This window comes from Erinaceus europaeus, chromosome 11 (genome assembly GCF_950295315.1).
Source record: "Erinaceus europaeus chromosome 11, mEriEur2.1, whole genome shotgun sequence".
In the NCBI taxonomy this organism is placed as follows: Eukaryota; Metazoa; Chordata; class Mammalia; order Eulipotyphla; family Erinaceidae; genus Erinaceus; species Erinaceus europaeus.
In genome coordinates this window covers 11666294-11691509 of record NC_080172.1, presented here as the reverse complement: position 1 = coordinate 11691509, position 25216 = coordinate 11666294, and the positions used below count along the sequence as shown (strand labels likewise).

The window sequence follows — 25216 nt, the reverse complement described above, 5'->3', positions numbered from 1 at the left end:
CATATGATCATGCAAACCACTACTAGCCATCCGTTTTAAAACAGCAGGAGAAATAAAGATATCGACGTGGTGGTGTCTCTAACTACTGCTCTTCCCTGCTAGCACCAGAGTAATCTCTTTCCTTTTGTTCTTGCTCGCTCGCTCTCTCTCTAAAAATACAGATATACTTGCACCTGTGTACACGTGTGTGAATAATATATAAAGTTGCCAAGATATTTGGTTGGTTCTGTGACTTTTAATCTCATTCTGTAATATAAACACACTCTAAATAGTTTTAATATAAATGAATATTTAAATTTTTTGGAAAATGCAAAAGGAAGCTAAGCATCACACAGTGATAAGACCAGAAGTTACAAGTTTGGGGGGGGGGTCATCTGGACTCAGCAGGTATTCAGCAAGGACCTACAGAAAAGTAGAAAGTCTTCAACTGTAAAACTTCAAAATTTCAGTTATTTACTGGATTACCAGTGTGCTGTCTGTCTGTAATAATGTAATAGTAAACTGGTAAGCCTTACCTGACAACCCTTGTTCTCATGGTGGTATTTGTAGGCCACTTGTGCTGAACAGATTTCTGTAAACATCCATAAATGTATCTCAGTGTCCTACCAAAATAAAATAGTTACACCTCAGTACAGAAAACAATACAATAAAGTAAGTTAAAATACTGGTTTTACTGCATCCCAAAATTTAATTTTACAAATACACTATACTTTAACAAAAGTGATCTTTTCATTCAAAAAAAAAAAAAAAAAAAAATATATATATATATATATATATATATATATATATATATGAAACGAAAGAAAGAAAACAGTACTTTGATAAAAACAGAGACTAAGGATTTGGGGAAAATTTGATGTACTTAGCCAATTATTTACATTTACTCTGGAAGAAGCCTTAAATAAATCATGTTTCGATGACTTCTATAGTAATGCAAATATGATGTTGAGGGAGAAAGCTTAATGTTAAAGGACATGACCCGCATGCTGGAGGTCCTAGAAGTATGTGAGACCTGAACAGTGCTCTGATCTCTTGCTCTCTCATTTTCTACAACTCATACAAATAAATATTAAGTACAGGTAAAAAGCATTGGAATGAAAAAATAATGAGTATAATGCTACAGAAACTAGGACTTACACTGAAACAAGCTTTTTTTTTTTTAAGTATTTTTATTCATTTATCAGTGAATAGAGACAGAGAAATTAAAAGGGGAGGGGAGGTAAAAAGGGAGGGATGGAGGGGGAGGGGGGAGGGATGGAGGGGGAGGGGGGAGCTTTCCCCCTGCTGGTGGGGACCAGGGGCTTGAACCTGGGTCTTTGTGCACTGTAATGTGTGCACCTAACCAGGTGCACCACCGCCTGGCCCCTGAAATCAACTTCTACCTGAGCATGTAAATTTGCTAATTATTAAAGGTCATTAAGGAAATAAGTGACTATATTGGCCTTCGTGAGAACATGATTTGCTTTATTTTAAGTCTTTCACTCTGGTTTCTTTAGGTCACTCATTCTCCTTTAAACAATCCATCTTGCAAAGAATAAAAATTCTGGGAGTCGGGTGGTAGCGCAGCAGGTTAAGCGCACTTGGCGCAAAGCGCAAGGATCAGCATAAGGAGCCCGGTTCGAGCTCTGGCTCCCTACCTGCAGGGGAGTTGCTTCACAAGTGGTGAAGCAGGTCTGTAGGTGTCTATCTCTCTTCCCCCTCCTTTCTCCATTTCTCTCTGTCCTATCCAACTACAATGACATCAATAACAACAATAAAACAACAAGGGCAACAAAAGGGAAAATAAATAATTACTAAAAAAAAAAAAAAAAAAAGAATAAAAAGTTCTGTGGTCTGGGAGGTGGTCCAGTGGATAAAGCGTTGGACTCTCAAAAATGAGGTCTTGAGTTCAATCCCCAGCTGCACAAGTAGCAGAGTGATGTCTGGTTCTTTCTCTCTCTCCTCCTATCTTTCTCATGAATCAATATTATATATATATATATATATATATATACACACACACATATATATGAATAAAAGTCCTCACTTTTTCAAAGAACCTAGTAAAATCAGCAAAGTAGAAGAGGCCTATACATGTTTTACAAAAATTTTTCCAAATGCAGATACAAGATTTCTTGTCAAACTAAAATTTCACCACTTACGGTGGAAGTATTTCTGAAGCCATGAATATTTTCTCCACAAGCTCCGAAAGTATGTTCAGTAGGTGCGCTAAATTAGTGTTCACATCTTCATTTTTTTCTAACTTTGATGGACTTAACTAAGAAAAGGGATAAATCAATGTAAGTGAATACTAGCAATGACCAATTAATCAAACAGTTATTTTCAAAGTTCTGTTTTTCCATTCTTCGATCTGTACTATTACAGTATTATTACTACTGCTGTTTGTGGTGGTGGGAAGGAGGGAAGTGGGAAATTTAAGTGGTTTGGCTATGGAGCATCTACTACTGGATTTATTCCCATTCATTCGGCTGATAGTTGAGCAGGTAGGGTGAGTACTTAACAATTTGCATTCACTTTGGACTTAATGCTAGTAGTAAAAGCTCTATTTATTACACTTCGCCAACCATTTTTTCAGACATGGAATAAAGTGGCTTATTTTAAATACAGTATGTGCAACTGAAAGAAAAACACAAATCTCAGCTTTAGAAGTCACACATTCACAAATATACTGTCAATATTTAAATAGGAAGAAAAGGCATCACACTACTGTCATAAACCTACTAGATTTTATTTCTCTGAAAGGAATAGGCATTAAAATAAAAAGACTTCTGAATGAAAGGAAGACCAATTTGGGGCCAGAAGGATAGCTCACCAGGGTAGAGTGTATGTCTTGCCATGCACATGGCCCAGGTTTGAGCCTTGAGGTGCTATGACACTGGGAGAAACTCTGGTGCTGTGTTCTGTCTATGCCTCTGTGCCCATCCCCCGCCCCCACAGTCTTACTGGGGGCAGAAAGGGCGGGGTAGGAGGGCAAAATCCAGAGCAAGTGAAATCACAAATATATAAGGCTCCAGCTCCAAAAAAAGAAAATAAGTAAAATAAAATGGCCTATTTAATGACTAACAAAATAGCAAATTACACAGAATCATGACTCTCCAAACTTTTCCAGTTAACCTTGAAGCCAAGAGTCCTGATTCATAATGAATGGAATAGATTCTCTGACTGGGATCCAATATTCTGAGACTACAAACTCAGAATTTTTGTTTATCTTTCATAGGTAAGGTCTACTATGGTGTTGCCCCACAATATTAAACCATCGGCTTCTCCCCTTTAGTTAGTAAAAACTGACATCTTAGTGCAGAGTTACCATTTAATATCTCCCAATGTACATTATCAAAAACAATTCATCTTTTATTTGTTTGTATGAGATCTAAATTATATACTTGATACTTCGGTCATTGTTCTACCTTCAAAATAAAATAAGAACATGCCACATTAAGTGAGATCCCTATGTTTTTGTTTCTTAAGAATTTATACAGTCTTAATAACTAAAAAAAGGTGTTTTCATGTGCTTGGAAGGATTACTCTGTATCTGATGTTAAGAAGTCCCACACATACAACTCTAGCAAAAATTCAATTATGCATGCTTTCTGAAATTGGTACATAATTCGTTTTACAAACTGAGGTCTTTAATCCACTGATAAAATATATACAAAGTCTACTTTGTATAATATTTTGAAATTGTACTACAAAAGGTACACCAGCTCTAATCAACAAATTCTGAAAAGTTATTTTCTTTAATGTAATTAGCTATAAAGCATCAGCTATTAAAAATAAAGGTTTGATGAAATGCTCTAAACGTTAAATTCTTACCTCACAAGACTGCTTGCTTTCCATTATCTTTAAAATGGAGTCTTTCAGAGCATGGTGAACAAACTGTGTGGCAGTGGCTTTCATATACTGCTCCATCAAGGTGCTTGCGAGTGTTGTGGCTCTGAACAGTGTAGTGGCCTCATCTGCAGAAATATTATTTAAAAGTATTTATGTCGGTGTACTGCATGCAAGTAAAAGACTCTTGGGTGGGAGGGGAAGAGGGGAGGGCCCAGGTCCTGGAACATGATGGCACAGGAGGACCTAGTGGAGGCTGTATTGTTATGTGGAAATGTTACGCATGTACAAATGATTGTATATTACTGTTGACTGTCCCCCAATAAAGAAATTTTAAAAAAAAAGTATTTGCAAAAAAAAGTGTTTTAAACTGAACCAAATTAGAAGCTAAATGAGTTCAATTTTTTTCTCAACAATTTTAACTCTATTAACTCATCTGTATATAACAAAAATATTGATCAATGGCAGATGAAAATATATAGGCTAAATTCTTCAAAAGATTACTTGGTGGTTTGGGAGATGGTGCAGTAGATAAAGCACTGGATTTTCAACCATGAGATTCTGAGTTCAATTCCAAGCAGCACATGTACCAAAGTGATGTCTGGTCCTTTCTCTCTCTCCCCCTATCTTTCTCACGAATAAATAATTTTTTTAAAAACTACCTATTTATATATTTAATTAAAAAAAGACTGATGACTGTATCAGATCATGAGCAGGGGAATGGATTAACACTGCCATGTGAATTCAAATAAATAAAGGCTTAGAATGGTAATGTGATTTATCGAAGAACAAAGAAGCACAGTTGGAGGGAAAACTAGCAACAAAATGGAGCTTTTGGTATTCACTGAGTTTCACTGAAAAGTCACTCATTTTCAAGTAATATGACAAAATACTAATTACCAATTTTTTTTTTAACATAAACCACGCCTACTAGTGACTTTCCATAAATTCCTAGTCAAAAGTGCTGGTTACAAATGGTGTCTTTGTAGATTTTAAAGGGACTGCCAAGCAGTCTGTTCAACTCCTTGTCTCCTAGTAGGAGCTACAATTAAATACAATTGACACTCAATTTCTGGACAGTAAGTCATTAAGGAAGAAATGAGATGATTACTGTACAAAACTTTTAACAGCCAAGCATTATAAGTCCCTGATCTGGACATAGTCCTATTTTTAGGGCTTCTAATACTAATTTACCATGACACAAACATGTACTAGGAATACTACCCTCAAATTAGCCAGCTTATAAAAATCAGAACTGGCATCCCAATTGCAATTTTAAATGACAGAAAAACAGAATAACTTACTTTACATGATTTAACTGCTTACTACATTTTAACTTGAGTCCATATATACTTGACACAAAAAAGCAAACTGACCCAATTTCAAAGGCATCGTTGGCATACGAATACTATACCTTCCATGCTTATTTCTCTGTCATTTAGTGTACATAGCAACAATGATTCAAGCTTTTCATGAAGAAAAATCCTCAGTAAGATGCTAGCCAGTAGTGTTCGGTCCTGTCCACATACATGTGACAAAGCATAGACTACATGAAGTTCCTTTTGCAGTATGAGCTAAAAATAGCATAAAGAAAGACTGTTGAATGTATATAATATTAAGCATTCTTGATGAAGTTAACAGATTACGTTACTTTATATGTTCTTATACCAGTACATTTGAAAAATATGGCAGTTAGGAAACAGCTTAGCCAGCAGAGAACATAACATACAGAGAAAAGAACAGGGGCCAGGCAGTGTAGCACCAGGTAGAACACACACATTACCATGCACAGGGACCCAGGTTCAAGACCTGTCCCCACCTTCAAAGGGAAAGCCTCACAAGTGATGAAGCAGTGCTGCAGGTATCTCCCTTTCTCTCTCCTTCCCTCCCAACTTCTGTCTTTATAGGGAAGGAGGGAGGGAGGGCAAAGTGGAAGGAAGAAAGGAAGAGAGAGGAGAGGGAGGGAGAGGAAAGGAATGGCTGCTGGAACAATGGAGTCATGACACAAGTACCAAGCTCCAGTGATAACCCAACCTAGGTGGCAGCTGAAAACTAAACAAGCAAGCAAACCCAGGGCTCACAGACTGGTCTGTAGCTCCACATGTATGAGAGGGAGTACCTCCTCCTGACTTCTCTCTTTCATGTGAAACTATCTCATATGAAATAAATTTAAAAATAAATTTGAGGTCCCAGGCAGTGACGCACATGTTACCATGGAGAGGACCTTGGTTCAAGGCACCAGTATTTAAGCTGGGCTTCCCTATCTCCCTCCCCCCTTTGAATTTCTGTCTCTATCAAAAAGAAAAGGGTCAGCAGGAGGAAAAGATTCATCATGCAGGCACTGGGCCCCAGTAATAACCCTGCTGGCATAAAAGTAAATAAGATTAACATAACAGGCCCTTTCTTATTGTTATAATTCGTTAGTGCATCAAAATTAGAGTGACAAAGAACTTGATACCTCTTTAAATTCACTGTACTCTTCCTCTGGCATGATTTTCTCCATAGAATACCGTGCTCGGACACGAAGAGACCCCGGTTCAATACCTTTTAATGGTATGTGGGAGCTGAGCAGAAACCATTCATCTGTGGCATGCCCTTTCTGTAATCGGCTCAACTGGCAGCGCATAAATACTTTGATAGAAAAATATCAAATGATTACTGGCTGAAAAGATGACACTACAATTAGTCACACAGCAAATTTCCCTGACATTCTGTCTACTCTATAGTGTTATGTTTTTATTAAAGGGTTTTTTTTGTGATATCAATTTAATACTTGATGCTTACTTCACTTATTGAATGGTTACAGTATGACAGACATGTAATAGCATAGCTTCTCACTTGCTTGGAAATCAAACTTTAAGCAAGAATTCAAGAAATCGATTACAGTACAGTGTGGCAGGTACTGTAGCAGCGGTTAATACTAGTGGGATAGAGTAAAATAACACCTACAGATGTTAAAGACCTGTTCCAAATATGCAACCCCGAAGATGATTTGTAATGTGATCTGAAGATCAAGAAGATGTACGAAAGGAAGGTATGGCAAGTGTTCTTAAAATCCACAGGTAACTTTGACAGGTGTCTGCAAAACACTCACTCCCAAATTAGGTCCACTATTGTGTACCAGGATCTGAAAGCCCTGCCAACCTCCTTTCTACCAGGTGGTATACTACATACACCAAAGCAAAGAAAACCCACAAATAATTTAAGAAAAAGAAAGAACCTGGTATGCCTAAAGAGAAGGGTATGGGAATGGTTATAGAGTGAAAACAAGTGTGGGTTAGAAAACAACTGATTTTCCCTCTGTCATTCACTGTAATGGGTAAGCAGAAGATTTTTATGATTGAGGATCCTAAGTCCCAGGTTCATTTCCCAGCACAACGATAAGCCAGAGCGGTGTAGTGCTCTGGTGCTTGTATGCCCACACCCCATTAGAATGATTTTTAATATTATTATTTTTAAAAGTGATAGGAGATCACTAAAAACTAAAATATTTAGGTAGTAAAAAATTACAGAATATTTTAGAGAGGAAAAAATCCAGGCTTTGATCTATTTTCTTTTCCCAGGCCTGACTTTTAAGAAGGTATTACCCTAATTCACCCTGATGGGAATTACTAAATCCCACTGTAACTTGGCTCAGCAACAGGCTAAGGGAAGGAATTCTGCTGCGAATAACTGGGAGGATTTGACAACCACAAATGAACAGTGTACTCCACTCGATGAGGGTATGGGGGAGAGCCTCCTTCACTTACAAGTGGAAAAACCAAAAAAGCACTTAAAAAGCAAAAAGGGATTGGAAAAACACCATAGGAAAACGATCATTACTATTCTGTTTCCTATTCCTAAGGAGGGGAAGATTAATAGATATGTAATTTGATCTTAAGGACTGAAGATTACAGTATATCTAATTTTTGGTATTTTTTTTTCTTAAATGTGTTCTTTTTCCAGAAGACTTAAAAATACAAGTAGTATGTGACACATTTTTATTCTAAAAAAAAGTAATTTTTTTCAACTTACAGATATCAGGGTCCTTGCTTTTCTTTGTTTTATTACTAAGAGTTATTTCAAATCTGTTGATATCAGGAGGAAGATCACTGAGAGAAAAAGGAGAAAAGGAATTAAATTGTTCTGGAAAACTATTCCTAATACCAATTCTGGTTCAAACAAATTGAACATTCTAGATTTAAAACTAGATTTAAGCATCTTTTATTATTTCACATAAAGAAGTACATATAAACAAGTAACACTTTTCCTGTCATCTTTAACCACCTTAAATAAATCTGGGAAACCCATATAATCATTTTGTATCTGCATGTATGTTAAAATTATTTTCTGAATTTTTCAATAATGCTATTTCACATTAACTACATCAACCAAATAAACAAAATCAAAAAGAATGGCAGCATTTTACCAGTGAAGATGAACAAATACAGTATGGGGGAGATGTATACACTATTAAAATATCTGGCTTTGGTACCTTCTGTTTCAATATAGAGATTTTAAAAAAATGAGTGTGATAAAGAAAATGTTTAATGTAATGATAACATAAAACTTACTCGAAGACAAACTCTTCTGACCATACAGGATTTTGCCCTTCCCTTGCATGAGTTTTTGCTACTTGGACACTATTCAGGTAGATATTACAATATGGATTAGTAAAATGTTTTACTGGAAGCTTATGGGCTTCTTCAATATGTAAAACAAGACTGCTGACCTAAAGAAAACACAAAGACTACTGTTACTACAGATTCAAGAATTATACATCAAGTTTCAAAAACAATCATAATAAAATAAAAACCAAAAATAACCACACACACACACACACACACACACACACACACACACACACAGAAAGCATGTCCTTCAGTGATATTTTCCCTTTCATAGGACATATCAAAGACAACATTCAAACATTTATAATAATATATCCTGTCCAACTCCCAACACATTAAAAAAGGCCTATAGGTACTGTAGGCTTTTTTTTTTTTTTTCATTCTGTCATTAAAAAAAGAAGCAAAAGAAGAAAACTCATTCTACTCACAAACTGTTTATCAAGTATGTAATTCCTCTACTTGTATTCCGTTTTTTCAAAAATTAGTTAATGGTAGCTCACACTTTATTTTTCATGTGTGCCTGTGGAGCCAGGTCTCCTTACACGTAGTGCTGACCTTTCCAGGCCATCTTTTCATTTAGAGGAAGAGAGCAAAGAGCGACAGAGCCAAGGCAGAGGTGCCTCCTCCAGCACTGGGGCTTCCTCAAGAGCCACAGCATTTCCCAGGAGGTGCTGGAGCTCGCTCCTACCTGGGCTGTGCACATGGTAAGAGACGTGCCCTTATGCTGTGAGTTCTCTCCTGCCCCACCCCATGTACATTCTTCCAGAAATAATGACATGCTTCTTGTCTACTATACAACGATTCGCAGAAAATGAAGTTGAAAAGGATTTTTTTTTAATATAAACAAGCAACTGTCACGTCCAAATCAGAAGTCCAGATATCTAGTGTTCATTTGAAGACTGTTTTCTGTAAGGTTACTTAGAGTTAGAAAACATTCTCATTTCCTAGAAAGCAGTAAAAAGTCAAGGAAGCCAAGCTTTCAATTCTGATGCCAAACCTTTAGACCGTCTGTCTACTTTCTAGGAGAAAGTTCTTTTGCTCTCTTGCCACATGATTTACCCAGGGTCACACAAGTCAACCTCTCTGAACCTCACCCTCCTCAGACTAAAAAAAAGACGTCTATATAGAAAATTGTACTGATTAGAAATATGTATAATTGACAGGAAAAAAAACCTGATAATACCACATTATATCTATCAATGATCATTTATGGCGAAAGTTTCATATAAGGTACATTTATAAAATTCAGTGTAATTTTCCACAGCTTACCAACAATTTAAGAGTACCTAACAATTATTTGTTATCCTTGATTGTCCTTGTGAGATAAACGGGGGGGGGGGGGGGGGGGGGTTAACTTCTCAAGAGAGAAGCTAAAGGATTAACTTCTCAAGCTGAGTAAGAATGCAAGTGGCAACAATCTTCCCCCTCCTCTGTGTAAACTGGGCTTTCTGTTGTAATTAAAGTTGCTCTTGGCAACTGTTAGTTCTGCCCAAGGGTCTGCTGATCACCCAAACAAGTTGTACTCTCTTTATACAGAAAAGAAAAATAAATAAACAAGTTGTTATGCTTATTGCTATGAGTCACCAGGGAAAAGCTAAATAAACAAGTTGTTATGCTTATTGCTATGAGTCACCAGGGAAAAGCTGGTAACTGTATAAAAGCACAAGCACCATGGCACTCAGGGCTCAGTTTGTTTTTTTGAACATAAGTCTAGTGAGCCGGCCAGCATTAAATAAACACTGCTTCCTACATTAAAACCTGTGTCTCATCTCTGCCTGAGAATCTGTTAACACCTGGGTTAAATTCTAGCCATTTAAATATTAACCACATATGCCCTTCCAATTGAACATTACGTTAATAAATTCACTATGTCTATTAGAAGTTCTCGTATCTATGTGGTAAATAAATAATGCATGAAACTTCTTAAAAACTTCCAAGAATGGCTGTTACCTAACTTTTTCAAATAGGTGAATAACTCAGGGGAAAAAAAAAATTCAAACTATGTAAAAAAGAAGAAAAAACCAAGTTTATGTCTCCAATGTAGCACACAGTAAAGCCCTAGGATACAAGCTAAGGAAGAAGCAGATTTTGAAAGAAGTTAAATGAAAAACACAAAAACATGCTGGGATTTGTTCTTTTAGTCATATGATCTTTTCAATAAAGACTTAGTTCTACAGTTAGGTAATACACCAAAATAATTTTCTGAATAGAATAGTGGAAATGCCCAACAAAAGTTTTTTGTTGCTGTTAGTTTGATATTATTTTTAAATGCAAGGAAAAAAATACTTGGCATTAAGAAAAAATGGCACTACAGATTAAGAAGACAGTAAGACTATAAAAAACATTCTATTTTCTCCTGTCATTGAAGTAAGTAGGATGGCTTTAAAATGTCCACTAAGAGTAACCTCTCAACACTTCTAAAATTCTTGAAATGTTGTGCAAAGTAGCTCATACAGAAAAGCAAAGTTAACTGAGGGGACAACATAATGGTTATGCTTAGGACTTTCATGCCTAAAGCTGAGGTCCCAGGTTTAATCCCCAGTACCACTATAAGCCAGAGCCAGAGTTGAGCAATGCTCTGGTCTCTCTCCCTATATTTTTCTTTCTGTACCACTCTCATTAAAATTAATAAAATATTTATAAAAAGAAAAGTAATAAAATATTTTCTTTAAAAAAAGAAATGGGGGAAAACAGATGAATAGTAAAAAAAAATTAAATTTCACCTGACGCAGACGTTTATTAGAAGTCCCTGGACTGCTTTTCCGTAAATTGCAAAATGCCTGCAGACCTTTCATCCAATCCTACAAAAGAAAGAAACAAACATTCAACTAAGAGTCATAAAGTATGATTTGTTCATCAGATCTGATCTGGAATCTAAGATATTCTTATAATTTACTCTAAGGTTTCTATCAGAATCTATAGTTTTCGTTTTTTGAGGAGGCAATGATCTCACCACTCCCACATCGCGCTTTTATGCAGATAAATAAAGAACAGATGACACAGCACTGACGCTTCCCCAATGTCATGGTGCTCTATGTGGCGAAGGGGTTCGAATCCAGGCCGTTTGAGTATTCCAAAACACATGCTACCCCCAATAATCTAGCTCTTCCCCAAGAGCTAGTTTTAATAATTATCTGTCTTTCTATCCATGGCTGGTTAATTATCTTTAATTTCCTACGGAATCACTTTCTTCGACCTCTTAACAACCTTTAAACTTCTGGCATAAAATATAAGCACAAGTATAGTTACATTTCTATAAGATACCTCAAAATGTCCAAGAAATATTAAGCCTAAAAAATATTCTAAAAGATTTTTTTAAAAAAAATCATTACTTTTTTCACAGCAATACCTAAAATTTGATTAAATTTTAAGAAAGGCATATGTGTGTCTACTTCAGTAGCTAGTGCTAAAAGTATGTGGCTAGTGCTAAAAGTATATATTCTATCTAAACTTAACAAAAAAAAAAGTCATTTCCTAATATACCTTTTCTATTGGCTATTAAATTTCTATTTTTAGACATGGAATTCATTCAGTGGAGAATAGAACAGAGTCTACTAGTAAAATCGGTTAGCTTACCTTTGAATTATATTAACAATTCTCTACAACCTTTCTCAAGAAAGGATTTTAAGTATGCACAGCATTCTCAGGTAAATTCAACATTATATATATATATATATATAGATATAGATGTATATAATTTTTTTTATATATTTATCTATTTTCCCTTTTGTTGCCCTTGTCTTGCCACGTGTGCTTAACCAGCTGAGCTACTGCCTGACTCCCACAGAAGTGTATATAAAAATCAATTAAAATTGGAGTCTTTGTTCAGAATAACCTTTCACTTCTTTTTTCTGCACTTATTTTTTTAAAACTTTTAAACAATGTTTCTTAAAAAAAAAATTTTTTTTAAGGGGAGCAATGCAGCAGTAATATATAGAAATACATGTGAGCGGTTCCAGGTTCAATCCCTACTTCAAACAGGCCCCCCACACACACACATATACACACACACAAAAAAAAAAAATTACAAAAGTTCTGTTCTTAAAAAGACTATTGGGTTTTGGTTTGGCGGCTGGTTGGAGTTCTTAAATGAAGTGCTTTTATATTTCAGTTAAAAAGAAACATGGACTAAATGAAGGTTTCTAGTAGTTTTAAGAAACAGTGAACTCACCTCTGCTTGTTCTGGAGTTTCTCCTGCAAAGTAGAAGATGTAATGTTCTTCACTAAAGTGCTGAACTACTATCTGAAAACAGTTTGGCCTTCAAAATACAAACAAACATGTTATTAAGAATATGAAGGGGAAAAAAAAAGTGTACCAGCTCATTATCCACAAGGATAATGTCAATTTAGTTTAGGACGTTTATATCTGCAATAATTTTTATGAATCGAGTGTAAAAATGTTGACTGTAAAATTCTATAAACACTAGAAATTATAAGTACAAATAAAGTGAAACAAATACTGAATAGATGATCTAAACATTACAAAGCAAATAAAATGCTATTAACTCATTAATTCAGGATATGCATCATGTCTTCCTATTGTAAGTACTATAATATATTCTGACACCTAAGCTTCAGAAATGTTAAGAAATTTCATGTTTCTGAAACCCAACATGTGTAATTTCAATTACATGCTTTAGCCAAGATTGTATTACATGTTAGTGTTCAGAGGACATAACGAAATAGACATTAAGGAAAAATTCTTATTCTAAGAGTACTATTACATGGGATATGTAAACTAAAGATTGCTGAGCCTAGTGGCACAGCATAAAAGCATTAAATCATTAAAGCATTAAAACTTAAGCATGACTTCCTAAGTTCAACTCCCAGCCACTGCATGCATGTGCCAGAGTGATACTTTGGTTTGTCTCTCAAATTTAAAAAAACTGTTAATCAAAAAACGTTTTGACTCTAAAAGTGGCTAAAGAAACTAACACACCTAAATGGGTAAACATAACACAACAGTCTGAAGTCACTGGAAAAAAAACATCCAGGCTAGTCTTGAGGTGACTATCATATCCTAGTAACGTGCATCTGCCACTCCCCATGATTTTCTTCTCATTGTGCTTCCCTGTTCCTAAACTGTCTATAGCAAGAAGTGGAGATGCTAAGCAGGAAACAGAAGTTAAAAGGAAGTTAAAAGGAAAAAAAAAAAAAAAACAATTAGTCATTTCCAATAGTTTCACAATGCTTTGAAAGACAATGTCTCAAGAAACTTAAAGGAAAAAAAAACTTTAAATCTATCTTTTTTTTTAAGTGAGAGTGAAAGAGACCACAGCACTGAAGCTTCTGTCAGCATGGAGGAGGCTGAGCTTGAGCCTGGGACATGCAGAAGGCAAAACAGTGCACGATCCAAATAGTGAGCTATTTCACCAGCACAAGGGAGGTTTCTACTTTAGATCCTTGATTGGCCATACTCTCAGATAAGAATAAATCAGATATAAGCTTCTGCCCCGACCTCTACTTGATCCTTTAGGGGTTCAAAATGAACTACTCTTCCTGGGTCCTGTCTAGAATAAGGACAACAATCCTTTCCGCAGGAACTAATATTATGCAAAGCTTCTGGAAGATTTTCGTTCACAATAATCTACCAACAGTCAAGTATTTCTAAACATGTAACAACTGTGATCAAATTAATAAAAAAAAATAGAACAGTCTTCACAAAGATGGAGTTTAGATGTCCAACAGGCATGTGAAAAATACTCAAGTCACTAGCAAAGCAATGCTAATCAACATAAGGAGATACTGCCACGTATCTGGATCGACCTGTCAACGCCCATGGTTCATCCGAGAAGCAATTACACAGAAGCCAGACCTTCCGCCTTCTACATCCCACTATGACCTTGGGTCCATACTCCCAGAGGGATAAAGAATAGGAAAGCTATCAGGGAAGGGAATGGGATATGGCGATCTGGTGGTGCGGATAGTGTGGAGTTGTACCCCTCGTATCCTACGGTTTTGTTAATGTCTCCTTTTTAAAATAAATTTTTTTTTTAATAAAAAGAATACCATGCATAAAAACAGAAATAGCAGCTTCTGTGTTGAAAAGAATTCTTCCACACTTGATAGTGGGAATGTACCAGACTCTGGAGAAAACAGTTTGGAGAGTTTTCAAAGTATTAAAATTGGACCTATCATAAGATTCAGCAATTGCTCTCTAAGTATCTATCCAACCACCACAAAAACACATACCTAAAGAGGTCTATGCATACCTATGTTCATAGCAAACTATTTGCAATAACCTCCATTTGGAAACAACCCCAACTTCCAGCAGGTGAGCGGGTACGCACTGGAATAGCACTCAGCTGGAGAACATGACGGAAACTCTTAACAGAAATTTGGGTGGAATGTGAGAGAGCTGTGCTGAGATAAGCCAGAGGGAGCAAGATGAAAACCTGGTGTTCTCACTCACAGGTAGGACTTAAAGCAAAGGGGCTGAAGACTCAGGTGTTTTATGGTGAAGAAAGATGGCAAGTTGGTGAAGAATGTGATGTGCTGACTCTTATCAGGGAGAGATAAACTATACACTTGGGAGTTGGACTGTAGCACAGTGGGTTAAGCACACATGGTGCCAAGTACAAGGACCAGCATAAGGATCCTGGTTAGAGCCCCCAGGTCCCCACCTGCTGGAGGGGGGCCTGCTTCACAGGTGGTGAAGCAGGTCTGCAGGTGTCCATCTTTCTCTCCCCATCTTCCCCTCCTCTCTCCATTTCTCTTTGTCCTAACAACGATGACATCAATAACTACAACAATAAAAAACAACAAGAGCAACAAAAGGGAAAATTAAAAAAAAAAAAAAAGAAATACTTGTGATAAAAAAAATTAAAGAAAAAAGGGGGAGGGAGGGGGAGGGGAAGTGGAGGGGAGGGGGAGGGGAAGGGGAGGGAGAAGAAAGGAAACTATACACTTGTAACAACAGTCCTGGGATCATTCATTTCCCTCATAGCTATTTTCTAAAAGCAACCAAGAGAGTAATTTTGTCGGTTCTGATGATTTTCGAGTTTATAAACTGGTTTGCTAGACTGGAATGATCTGAATATATCAATATTAACAGGGTAAATGCAAAAAAGGGATAGTAAGTCAATTGCTTACCTGCCAAAAAGACTGTCATGAACAACATACACAGAACATACACTGAGATCTATTAGTCCTTTTGGTTTTGTAGCTCGCTTTTCACTTTCAAAATAAATAAGTTGAGCATCACTTCCTTCTAAGATAAAATATAGATTTTTCCATCTTTTTCCTTTGCCTGTAAAAAAAAAAATTTTTTTCCCTTAGCCAAATTATGCACTATATGAAGTCATATATATTTAAATCACAAAAACTGTTGTGGTTGAAAATGAAAATGATGTGTGTGTATTTCAACTTTATTTCAAGAATTAACATATCAAACTTTACATAATGAAAAAAATGTCTGATTTATCTGTGGGAAGATATTTGTTAAATAGCTTGCTTCTGTGTTTGCTGGTCATCACCAGACCTTCTCCTCTCCGGCCAAGTTTTTCAGAAAGAAAGAGGAAGCAACAGAGAGAACACAGCACCAAAGCTTCCTTCAGCAGGCCTAAGTGAATGGAAGCTGGAAACTGGAGGGTTCATATGAGAAAGGAGGCACACGCTAAGGGTGAGCTAACTGCTGGTCCAGTAAGTAGCTTGTTTTAAAGAATCAAAAAGTAAATTACAAGGAAGGGTATTATAAATCTTTAGATAACTCACAATAAAATCTTTAAAGTTCATGTTTACGAATCATCTTTTCCCGTTATTTAAAACAAAAGCTTCCACCAAACATGCCTCCTACATGCAAGCCTAACATATTAAAATCAAACTCAGAAAAATTACTAAGATAAAAATAACAGTATTGTCAAGGTAAACAGAAGGGGGGGGCTCAGGGCTCAGAGATCATGGGGTAGAGAGAAAGCAATGACATCAATAAACTTGTAATGGGATTATCCTTTCTGTTCAATGCTTGCAAATACATAGGCTTGTTTCTTGATACTATTTGGAAGTGTAGATTTTTATGGACTTAAAACCTAGATTTTGAAGATGAGTAAATTATAAAGGGTCAGTTACTATCAATTCATATCAAAAGTAAGTTCATCTCAATAATTTATTAAATTAGCATTTAATAAACTCTAATGGAAAAATACGGAAATAGATGTAGTCAACACCAAGACTTCACCACTGAGCTCACCTTTTTCCAACAGAGAAAGAGGAAAACCTGTTGGGTAGTATGCCAGCTCCCCCCCAACCCCCCCTTCTGTCTCTAATCCTAGCACTGGTGTGCCTGTGTGGGATTGGTTTGATCCCACTCAAAGCTGCGGTCTATTTACATAAATCACTTTTACATTTACATAAAGCACCACCCTCCCTCCAGGGCATTGGTGGTTCAGTGGTAGAATTCTGGCCTGCTCCGCCCCCTCTCTTTGTCGCACCCTGATTTTCACCAGTCACTTTTCTCTCCACCCTCTCTACGTCACATCCTGTTCACACCCTACTTGGAAAGTATATATAAGGACAGCATTGTTCGTTTTTTAGTTTAGTTTTAGTTTAGCTTGGTATGGATTGTGCTGCATTCCAGCATGAATAAAGAGATACTGTGTACAGCTCAGCCATGAGTCCCTGGTCACCCGTCAGTGAAGCTCAGCCCAACAAAAACCTACCGCAGCACATGAACTCCCACAGCATGGAGATATTTTCCAGGGCAGTGGAGGCAGGCCGGAGCCTGAGGCATGCACACATCAAGCAACCAGTCGAGCCATCTTGTATCCTGAGAATGAATCTTTAGTCTTAAGAATTTATTCACACTTACCCTTTTTTAGAAGATAACCTTTTTTAATGATATTTTTATAAAAGGCATCCTTTGTTTTACGACGGATTGTGTTATAGATTTCCTTGCCATCCACTGTATCACTGAGTACTTGTTCTTGATCCTGAAGTTTTAAAAACATTTAAATTATTTCATGAATTGCTGATGAGAATGAAGTAAATTTTACTTAACTACCAGTAAAAATCTGGTTTTAGTACCAAATTCTGAAGTATTAAAGTAAAAACTAATTTGAGCATAAAGCAGCACACATACATGCAAGAAACATTACATAAATGTAGAAAACTGACCTCAAGTAAACCAAAATGCCTGGGAAATATACAATACAAATATTGAACAGTCCCAATTACTGAGTGTTAAATGCCATCCACACATCCATCTACATCTGGGATTATAATGGCTTCTCATGTCAGGTAACAGTCCTCCCATAAACTCACAATAATCATAGCCCTTCACAGAGCCCTTTCCACAAACAAAATTAAAGTATTAAAATAAAGTGGCCAGGAGGCTGGGAAGTGGTGCACATAATACAAAGCGTAAGGACCTGCACACGGATCCTGGTTCCCCACCTGCAGGGGGTGTCACTTTACAAGCAATGAAGCAGGTCTGCAGGTGTCTATCTTTATCTCTCCCTATCTCCCCTCCCTCAATTTTTCTGTTCTATCCAAAAAAAAAAAAAAAAAAAGAAAAAAAATGGCTACAGGAGCAGTGGATTCACAGTGCAGGTGCCAAACCCCAGAGATAACCCTATGTATAAAACCTATGCTACATTTTCACTGGCTTCTTTATGGCTCATTGATGAAGTTTCTGAGTATCATAACCCTGGAGTTTTTATTGAATGATTAGATACAAAACTGACCTTTAGGAATATGTACAGTGTTAGTTGCTAAATTTACACTCCAAGCAAACAAGAACGGTAATGTCAAGAAAAATATCTTCTTAATAGTCTTCCTAGGGTAAATCTGCACTGTTACCACCTGGGCCCGACGGATTCAACTCCTCCTTGTTTATTTACTTTTACCAATTCTTAAAATTTCCAAGGATTGATCTTTATTAACTTAGAGACTTCATAGGTCCATTTAATTTTCTTGTAAATCTAATATAGGGAATTCTTTATAAATGTAGCTTTTCCTATATCCTGAAGCATTCTGCTCTTTCTTTAGTCTAAGAAATCAGTTCAGTAAAGAAATTAAAAAGAAAAATCAGTTCATTATTCAACAATCATTCCTAAGTACACAAAAGAGCAGGAGTTGGTAATCCCTCCCACGGTCTGAATGTAAGTTTTACTGGAACACAGTCACAACCATTCCTTCAGGTTTGTGTGTGGTTGCAGTAACACCACAATGGCAGCATTTGATAGATAAGACACACTTAGATAAGGGCTTGCAAAACATGAAGTATTTACTTTATGGCCCTTTACAAAAAAGGTTTGCCAGTTCTTGGTCTAGAAGATGATGCAATAATGAAATTTATCATCACTATTGCACCATTTCTGGGTTTTTTTCTATGTTGTCAAGTATTGCTACATCTTTCCAAAAACTGCAAGATACTGTATTTGTTTTATTAGCTTTCATTAAACTCAGTTAAAAATTCTGAATGTTTAATTTTCTGCTCATATTAGTAAAGTGGAAAACTTGACAAACATGTCTGACAATTATTAAAAGGTTATAGAAAATGGGGGGCTGGGCGGTGGCACACCTGGTTAAATACACACAGTACTATGTGGAATGACCCGGGTTTGATCCTCCACTTCTTACCTGCAGTGGGGACACTTCACAAGCAGTGAAGCAGGTCTGCAGGTGTCTCTTTCTCTCTCTCTCTCCCCCATCCCCATTTATCTCTGTCCTATCAAATAAAAAATGGGGGAGAAAAAAATGGCCTACAAGAGCAGTGGATTCATAGTGCCAGCACTGAGCCCCAGTGATAACCCCAGAGGCAAAAAAAAAAATAAAAAAAATAATTAGAAATATTCAGAAAATTAAAGTAGACAACAGCACACTGAGACAGACTTTTGAAATGATAAGATTGATTTTGGTAAGAAAAGTTTCTAGTTAAAAATAATTCAGTGGTCAAGTTCTTAATGAGTTTTTTCAAATTCCAGTATTGCTGAGCAAATAACATATTTCTAAGGGAAGAAAATATGGTATTTTGATGTAGCTTTATCCATTGTAGTGCTTTTTAAAACTTTTTTTTTTTAACTCAAAGAGCGAAAGCACCAGAAAAAGTGATTTCACACTATTCCGCCATTCATGAAGGGTCCCCAGGTACCATCATGCATGGTAGAGTATCTGCCTGACCAGGTGATGACTCAGACCGCAAGTTCTGAAAAGCACTACAATGGATAGATAATGCAAATCTAACAAGAAAAAAATCATAAACTAGAACCCTAGAGATGCATTTTAAATATAGAATTCTGACAGCCTAAGTACAAGATCCAGAATAATTCTAAGCAAGAATTTAAGATAAATATATTTGAAATTAAGAATTAGAAATTACAAAATGAGTGCTTTCCAGGTCCATAAATGACAGGGTAATAGGTGCTTTCAAAAGACCATCTGATGCCTTTATTACTAAGAAATACAAAACCTTGAGTTTAAAATATAAATTCTTTTTTTTTTTCCTAGTAAAGTTGCTTGTGGGCTAACCTTTTACTCATACCACTATACTAATATCTAGATTTATGTATCTGGGGGGTGTGTGTGTGTGTGTGTGTGTGTTCATTCTAAGATATTAAAAAAAGGATAGAAAAAAAGGGATGGCACACTAGTTCGACTCTATCAGATACTGTGGGCAAGGACACAACCTAAGCTCCAATAAATGATGGTACAGGAAGAAACACATGATTGGAAAGAATCTGATAAACACTGAAACAAATTTTTGCATAAAGCAGGCTTCTGCAGCCAGACTTAATGTACAAAGCCTACCTTCTCAATAAATAGTTAAGAAGACATTTAATAATTTAAATAAATGTTTCTATGAGTGTAAAGTGTTATTCTAGCTCGATATCAATGAACAAATATGAGTGTCTTCAAGGAAATTATATTCTAATGATGTCAATAATTAACATAATAAAAAGTAAATTATTATAGTTGAACATATATATTAATAGATGTAAGTCCTTTATAGAGTAGGGCAAGTTGCAGTATTAATATGTAAGTTTTTTAGTATGTATATTGCACAAAAATAAAAGACTCAGGGGTTGGAGGGAGGGTTCAGGTACTGGAAGAGAGGACCTAGTGGGGTTTTAACCGGTATATGGAAAAACTGAGAAATGTTACACATGTACAAACTACTGTATTCTATTTTACTGTTGACTGTAAACCATTAATTTCCCAATAAGGAAATAAAAAAATATGTAATTGTAAAGATAAACCTTAAGTAAAACTGAATGAAGTAAGAGAATAAATAAAGTAGACATTCAAGGAAACTTCACTGAGGGCAGAGTGAACAGCTAGTAGCAAAACACAAGTGCAGGTAAGACCTTAGCATTAAAACAAAAACAAAAACAAAAAAAAAAAGAAATAAAGAAAAGGAGAAAAGCTAAACTGAGTGAAAACAAATCTGAGAAGGACAGTAGAAACAGATGAATTCAGAGAACCAATATGATTCAACTCTATGGCTTTGTATGCCATCGTAAGGTTTGGTTGTTAACCTGAAATAAATGTAGGACATAAAAAAGTATTAAACAGACGGCCACATATCTGAGTCAAATTTGAAATAGGCCTCTCTGCCTGCTAGGTGGTACTAAGGAGGGAAAAGTACAACAGGGAAGATGAAGTCATATTTCAGATTCTGAGAGCAGTAAAACAAACACTAGATACATTTTGAAAGCAGAGTAAAATGGTAAGTGGCTATATAGTACAGAAAAGAACAGTCAATGAAGACTGGCCATCAACAATTTAGTATTTTGGGTCTGTCTCTCTCCTTGGAAAATAGGTATAGTGAAAGCTTCAACCTCATTGGGTAATTTAAAAAAAAAAAGCAGCTATTTTTTAATGCAGGCTGCATTGTCTAAAGAGGTTCTTCCCCCCCCCCCCCCTTTAATTCCTATCTCAAGAAGTCTTAGCTACATTAAATAAACATATCTAGTTAGGACGCCAGCATCTTACACTGAGCTGGGGTATAGTTTACCTAAAGGAAGCTGAGGCTATTTTGCTGGCTAATCTGTTTTCCCATCCAGACAAGGATATTAACAGCTGTTGTGTGTTCTCTTACCTGGAAGGATAAGTGTTAATGTTGCCAAACTTCTATTGTAACCTAGTTTCATTCTAGATTCCAAATACTATGCTTTGAATAGCACTCAATGGTTTTTATGTGATAAATTTTATCTAAAGTACTCTGGGGGAGAAGGTAAGGTAAGGTAAGGTAAGGTAAGGTAAGGTAAGGTAAGGTAAGGTAAGGTAAGGTAAGGTAAAAGCATTATAGGCGCTTTCAAAAATAAATTGAGCTTTGATCAGTAATGAAACTTAAAAAAAAAAAAAGTCAGGGAAAGTACTCTGCACATACTTTTTCCTGCAGAGATGAGGCCTTACAGAAGCAATTTCACCATTCCTAGGCTGACTTCTTTCATTCAGAGAAACAAAGAGGAATGCAAAACTGAGCTATCTCTCTGGCCCCACTACATGTGAAGTAATTCTTTAAAAAAATAAAATTAAAAAATTAAAAAACCTTGAAACATAAAGACAAAAGTTTACCTTGCATTTGGCTAAAATCCAAGGTTGTGAAAGGTAGAGAGATAAAGAGGGAAGAGGTGAGTAGGTCAGTGCCTCATTAACTCAGTCAGTGCAAATTAAGAGAAAAATACAGCAATGGATTTCTATTTGAGAGATCTGTCACCTGGAGTCTCCTGTGATCCCTAATAAAACCTGAGCAGTACGTTTCAGAAAACACATACCATAATGCATGAACTATTAAATAGGCAAGGTCTACACCATAATAAAAGTATTATTAATACTTTTATTAATAAAAAGTCTACACAATAAAAGTAACATATCAATTCTGACTACAATTTTTAGTAAAGTGTCAAAGAAGTGGAACTTGTGATAAATCTTACACTAACAATGTTTAAGTAGGCAGAGAAGATGAGATGGACATCATGTTAACAATCAACCTAAGCTTCAGGCAAGCAAATTATGCAGAGCACTGAAGCGGGTGCTTCCTGCAGGAAAGCAGTCACTCATTCAGTTCATGCTGACTGAATACCTACTGCCAAGTACTTATTCTATTCCCTGGGAAGATGACATAAAGCCCCCACTCCCGTGGATCTTACACATACATATTCTGCTTTTATATTAATCTGACAGCAGTAGGTGACAAGGGGGCCTTACAGTAGGTGCTCCTCAGTCCTTTCCCAACAATTCTCATCCTGTTCTTTAGCACTGACTGTGCAAAGAGTATACAGACATTTTTAAAACTCTTATACCAATAAAATTATAGACAAAAGATATAAAAAAGGTAAAATCGCTGTTGGCCCTACATGATCATCTAGCTATTGTATTAATTTATTTTATTTACTTACCAAGCTCACCTAGATAAGCCTGGCTGTGATTTATTCTTGCTGTCTCCACTTTTGCCTCCAACAAACTCACTGCTTGACCCAGCGCAACTTGGCTTCTGCCCCCACCATTGCTTCTATTCTCAAAAAGCCACCAAGGACTTCCTAATTATCTAGAACCAACATAAATAAAAACTAAGAGATTCTCTCATAATTCACTTTCCAAAATTAAAAAAAGAAATCTAAATAAACTTGACTTTTAAATGTCATCCAACTCATCATAAGTGTGTGCACAAACATACCACAAAAGCATTTCAAAATAAATACTATTTGCTACAAAGAGAACAGCAGCACTGACCTGCATTGGCACAGGTTCCTTAAGATAATACCCTTCAACAATTTGCTCTTTTCGATAGTGATCTATGATGTCCCCAATGCTGTTAAAATAAAAATTACTAAGAATGACAGGTCCCATGAAAAGGTAAATCTTGAAATGACACACAAACTGTGTTAGCAAGAATTATCTACCTAAAAGTTTTTGCAAAGTATACAACCCAAATATATGACTCTAACAATCGTTACCTTAGAAAACAAATAATGCTTTCTTCATTGGCTTATAAACCAGAATACTTAATCGTGAAATTTCAACTTTCCATTTATTTACTCAAAAGAATCACTGAAAATAAAATTTTAAAAACCTACATTTTATCTTTAGTGAGGTCAGGGATTTGGAAGAATGATCCAGAACACAAGTTAATATATAAATTTTAGTTAATACTAACACTATTGAAGTACATTGAGGAGAAATACAGAGGGCCAGGTTGTGGCACAACTGGTGTGCTTACACACTATGAAGAGAAATACAAGTATTTCTTTCATCCTGTTTCATTCTGTTCTTCATCAACAAAAAGATGACCCCTACTTAAAAACTGCCTCCAGTATACAAAGAGTTTTCCTGGTTACAAAATACATTATATGAAAGATTAATTCAATGGACAAAACAAACTTCCTTAAAAGTAAATTTATGTGAATTATTTATCTTTTTAAAGTCTCAGAATAAGCATTTATCAAGTCAGTTAAGAATACACTACGGTCAATTTATAGTTTTTTTTCTTTAATTTCTTTATTGGGGAATTAATGTTTTACATTCAACAGTAAACACAATAATTTGTACATGCATAACATTTCTCAAATTTCCATATAACTATACAACCTATAGTTTTATATATTTTAAAGACCTAAGAAACTGAACAATAAGAAAAATTTGTATTACTTATAAAGAGCTTGAACTGCTACTATCTACTGATAAGACATCTAGAACATAAGATTGTTATGTGAAAACGTTCTAAATCAGTATATGAAATAGTCAAAAAGATACAATTAATGGGCAGGGGAGATAGCACAATGGTTATGCAAAAAGACTCCTGAGGCTCCAAAGTCCCAGGTTCAATCCCCCACCACCAACACCACCACTGTAAAGGAGAGCTGAACAGTGCCTGACCAAAAGGGAAAAAAAATTACTATTAACTAGACTTTTATCTTTGATCAGATCTCTAAGAACTATTTACTGAATTGACAAACTACAACTTGTTAGGGCACTTTTTGTTTAGTTTTCAATGTTGAGATCTTTACACACATAGAAGTCAAGCTGGTAATGACTGACATTCTAAATGGGGGAGTCCTGCGGTAGCGCAGCGGGTTAAGCGCACGTGACACAAAGCGCAAAGACCAGCATAAGGATTCCTGTTCGAGCCCCTGCTTCAAAGGCAGTGAAGCAGGTCTGCAGGTGTCTGTCTTTCTCTCCCCATCTTCCCCATCTCTGCATTTCTCTGTCCTATCAAACAACGACGACATCAATAACTACAACAATAAAACAACAAGGGCAACAAAAGGGAATAAATAAATAAATAAATAAATAAATAATAGAAAAATATATTTTAAAAAGAGAAATTCTAAATGGAAGGGGTAATTCCACTGAAATAGTAGCGAACTGAAAAACACTTATTTTAGCTCAGAAAATACCAGAAGAGAAAAAATAGCAATGCTACTTTATAAAATCATCCAGAATAGTAAAACATTTTCATTCAGAAATAGAATCAAAGACTATTTGCTTTATACAGGGAAAAATAGCTACTAATCTATCGAATTCTTTCTCTACTAATTTACTAACCAAATAACTAAACTTTACTCTGCATCTTGGGACATTTTAAGACATTTTACTTAAAATTTTAAAGGTGGAAAATAGGAAATAATAATTAAAAGTAACAGCTTAAGAAAGCCCCACTATTCCAGCAATGTTAATCCAACAGTTGATCTTGAGGAACAGTTCTTCCTATTAATTGTATCCTGGTACTGGTGGTTTCCAACACCACCCCCCACCCCTTAAAGTAGGTGTTTTGCTATTCTGAATACAACATGTAAACTGAACAAATCTACTGCAAGTAACTCGTAAATTTAAAACAA

General features: G+C 35.9%; 1 protein-coding gene across 1 annotated transcript in view; it reads right to left on the bottom strand.

The window, feature by feature from the left end:
• RASA1 (RAS p21 protein activator 1) overlaps window positions 1-25216 on the bottom strand; it is a 75299-nt gene that overhangs the window by 13114 nt on the left and 36969 nt on the right. Inside the window, exons 9-20 of the mRNA XM_060201141.1 lie at window positions 23112-23190; window positions 17245-17365; window positions 15531-15687; window positions 12610-12697; window positions 11162-11239; window positions 8382-8539; window positions 7843-7919; window positions 6287-6459; window positions 5243-5402; window positions 3814-3956; window positions 2142-2257; window positions 516-602 (exon numbers count right to left, since the gene is read on the bottom strand). Coding sequence (XP_060057124.1) covers window positions 516-602; window positions 2142-2257; window positions 3814-3956; window positions 5243-5402; window positions 6287-6459; window positions 7843-7919; window positions 8382-8539; window positions 11162-11239; window positions 12610-12697; window positions 15531-15687; window positions 17245-17365; window positions 23112-23190 — 1437 coding nt within the window. The remainder of the gene's footprint in view (window positions 1-515; window positions 603-2141; window positions 2258-3813; window positions 3957-5242; window positions 5403-6286; window positions 6460-7842; window positions 7920-8381; window positions 8540-11161; window positions 11240-12609; window positions 12698-15530; window positions 15688-17244; window positions 17366-23111; window positions 23191-25216) is intronic.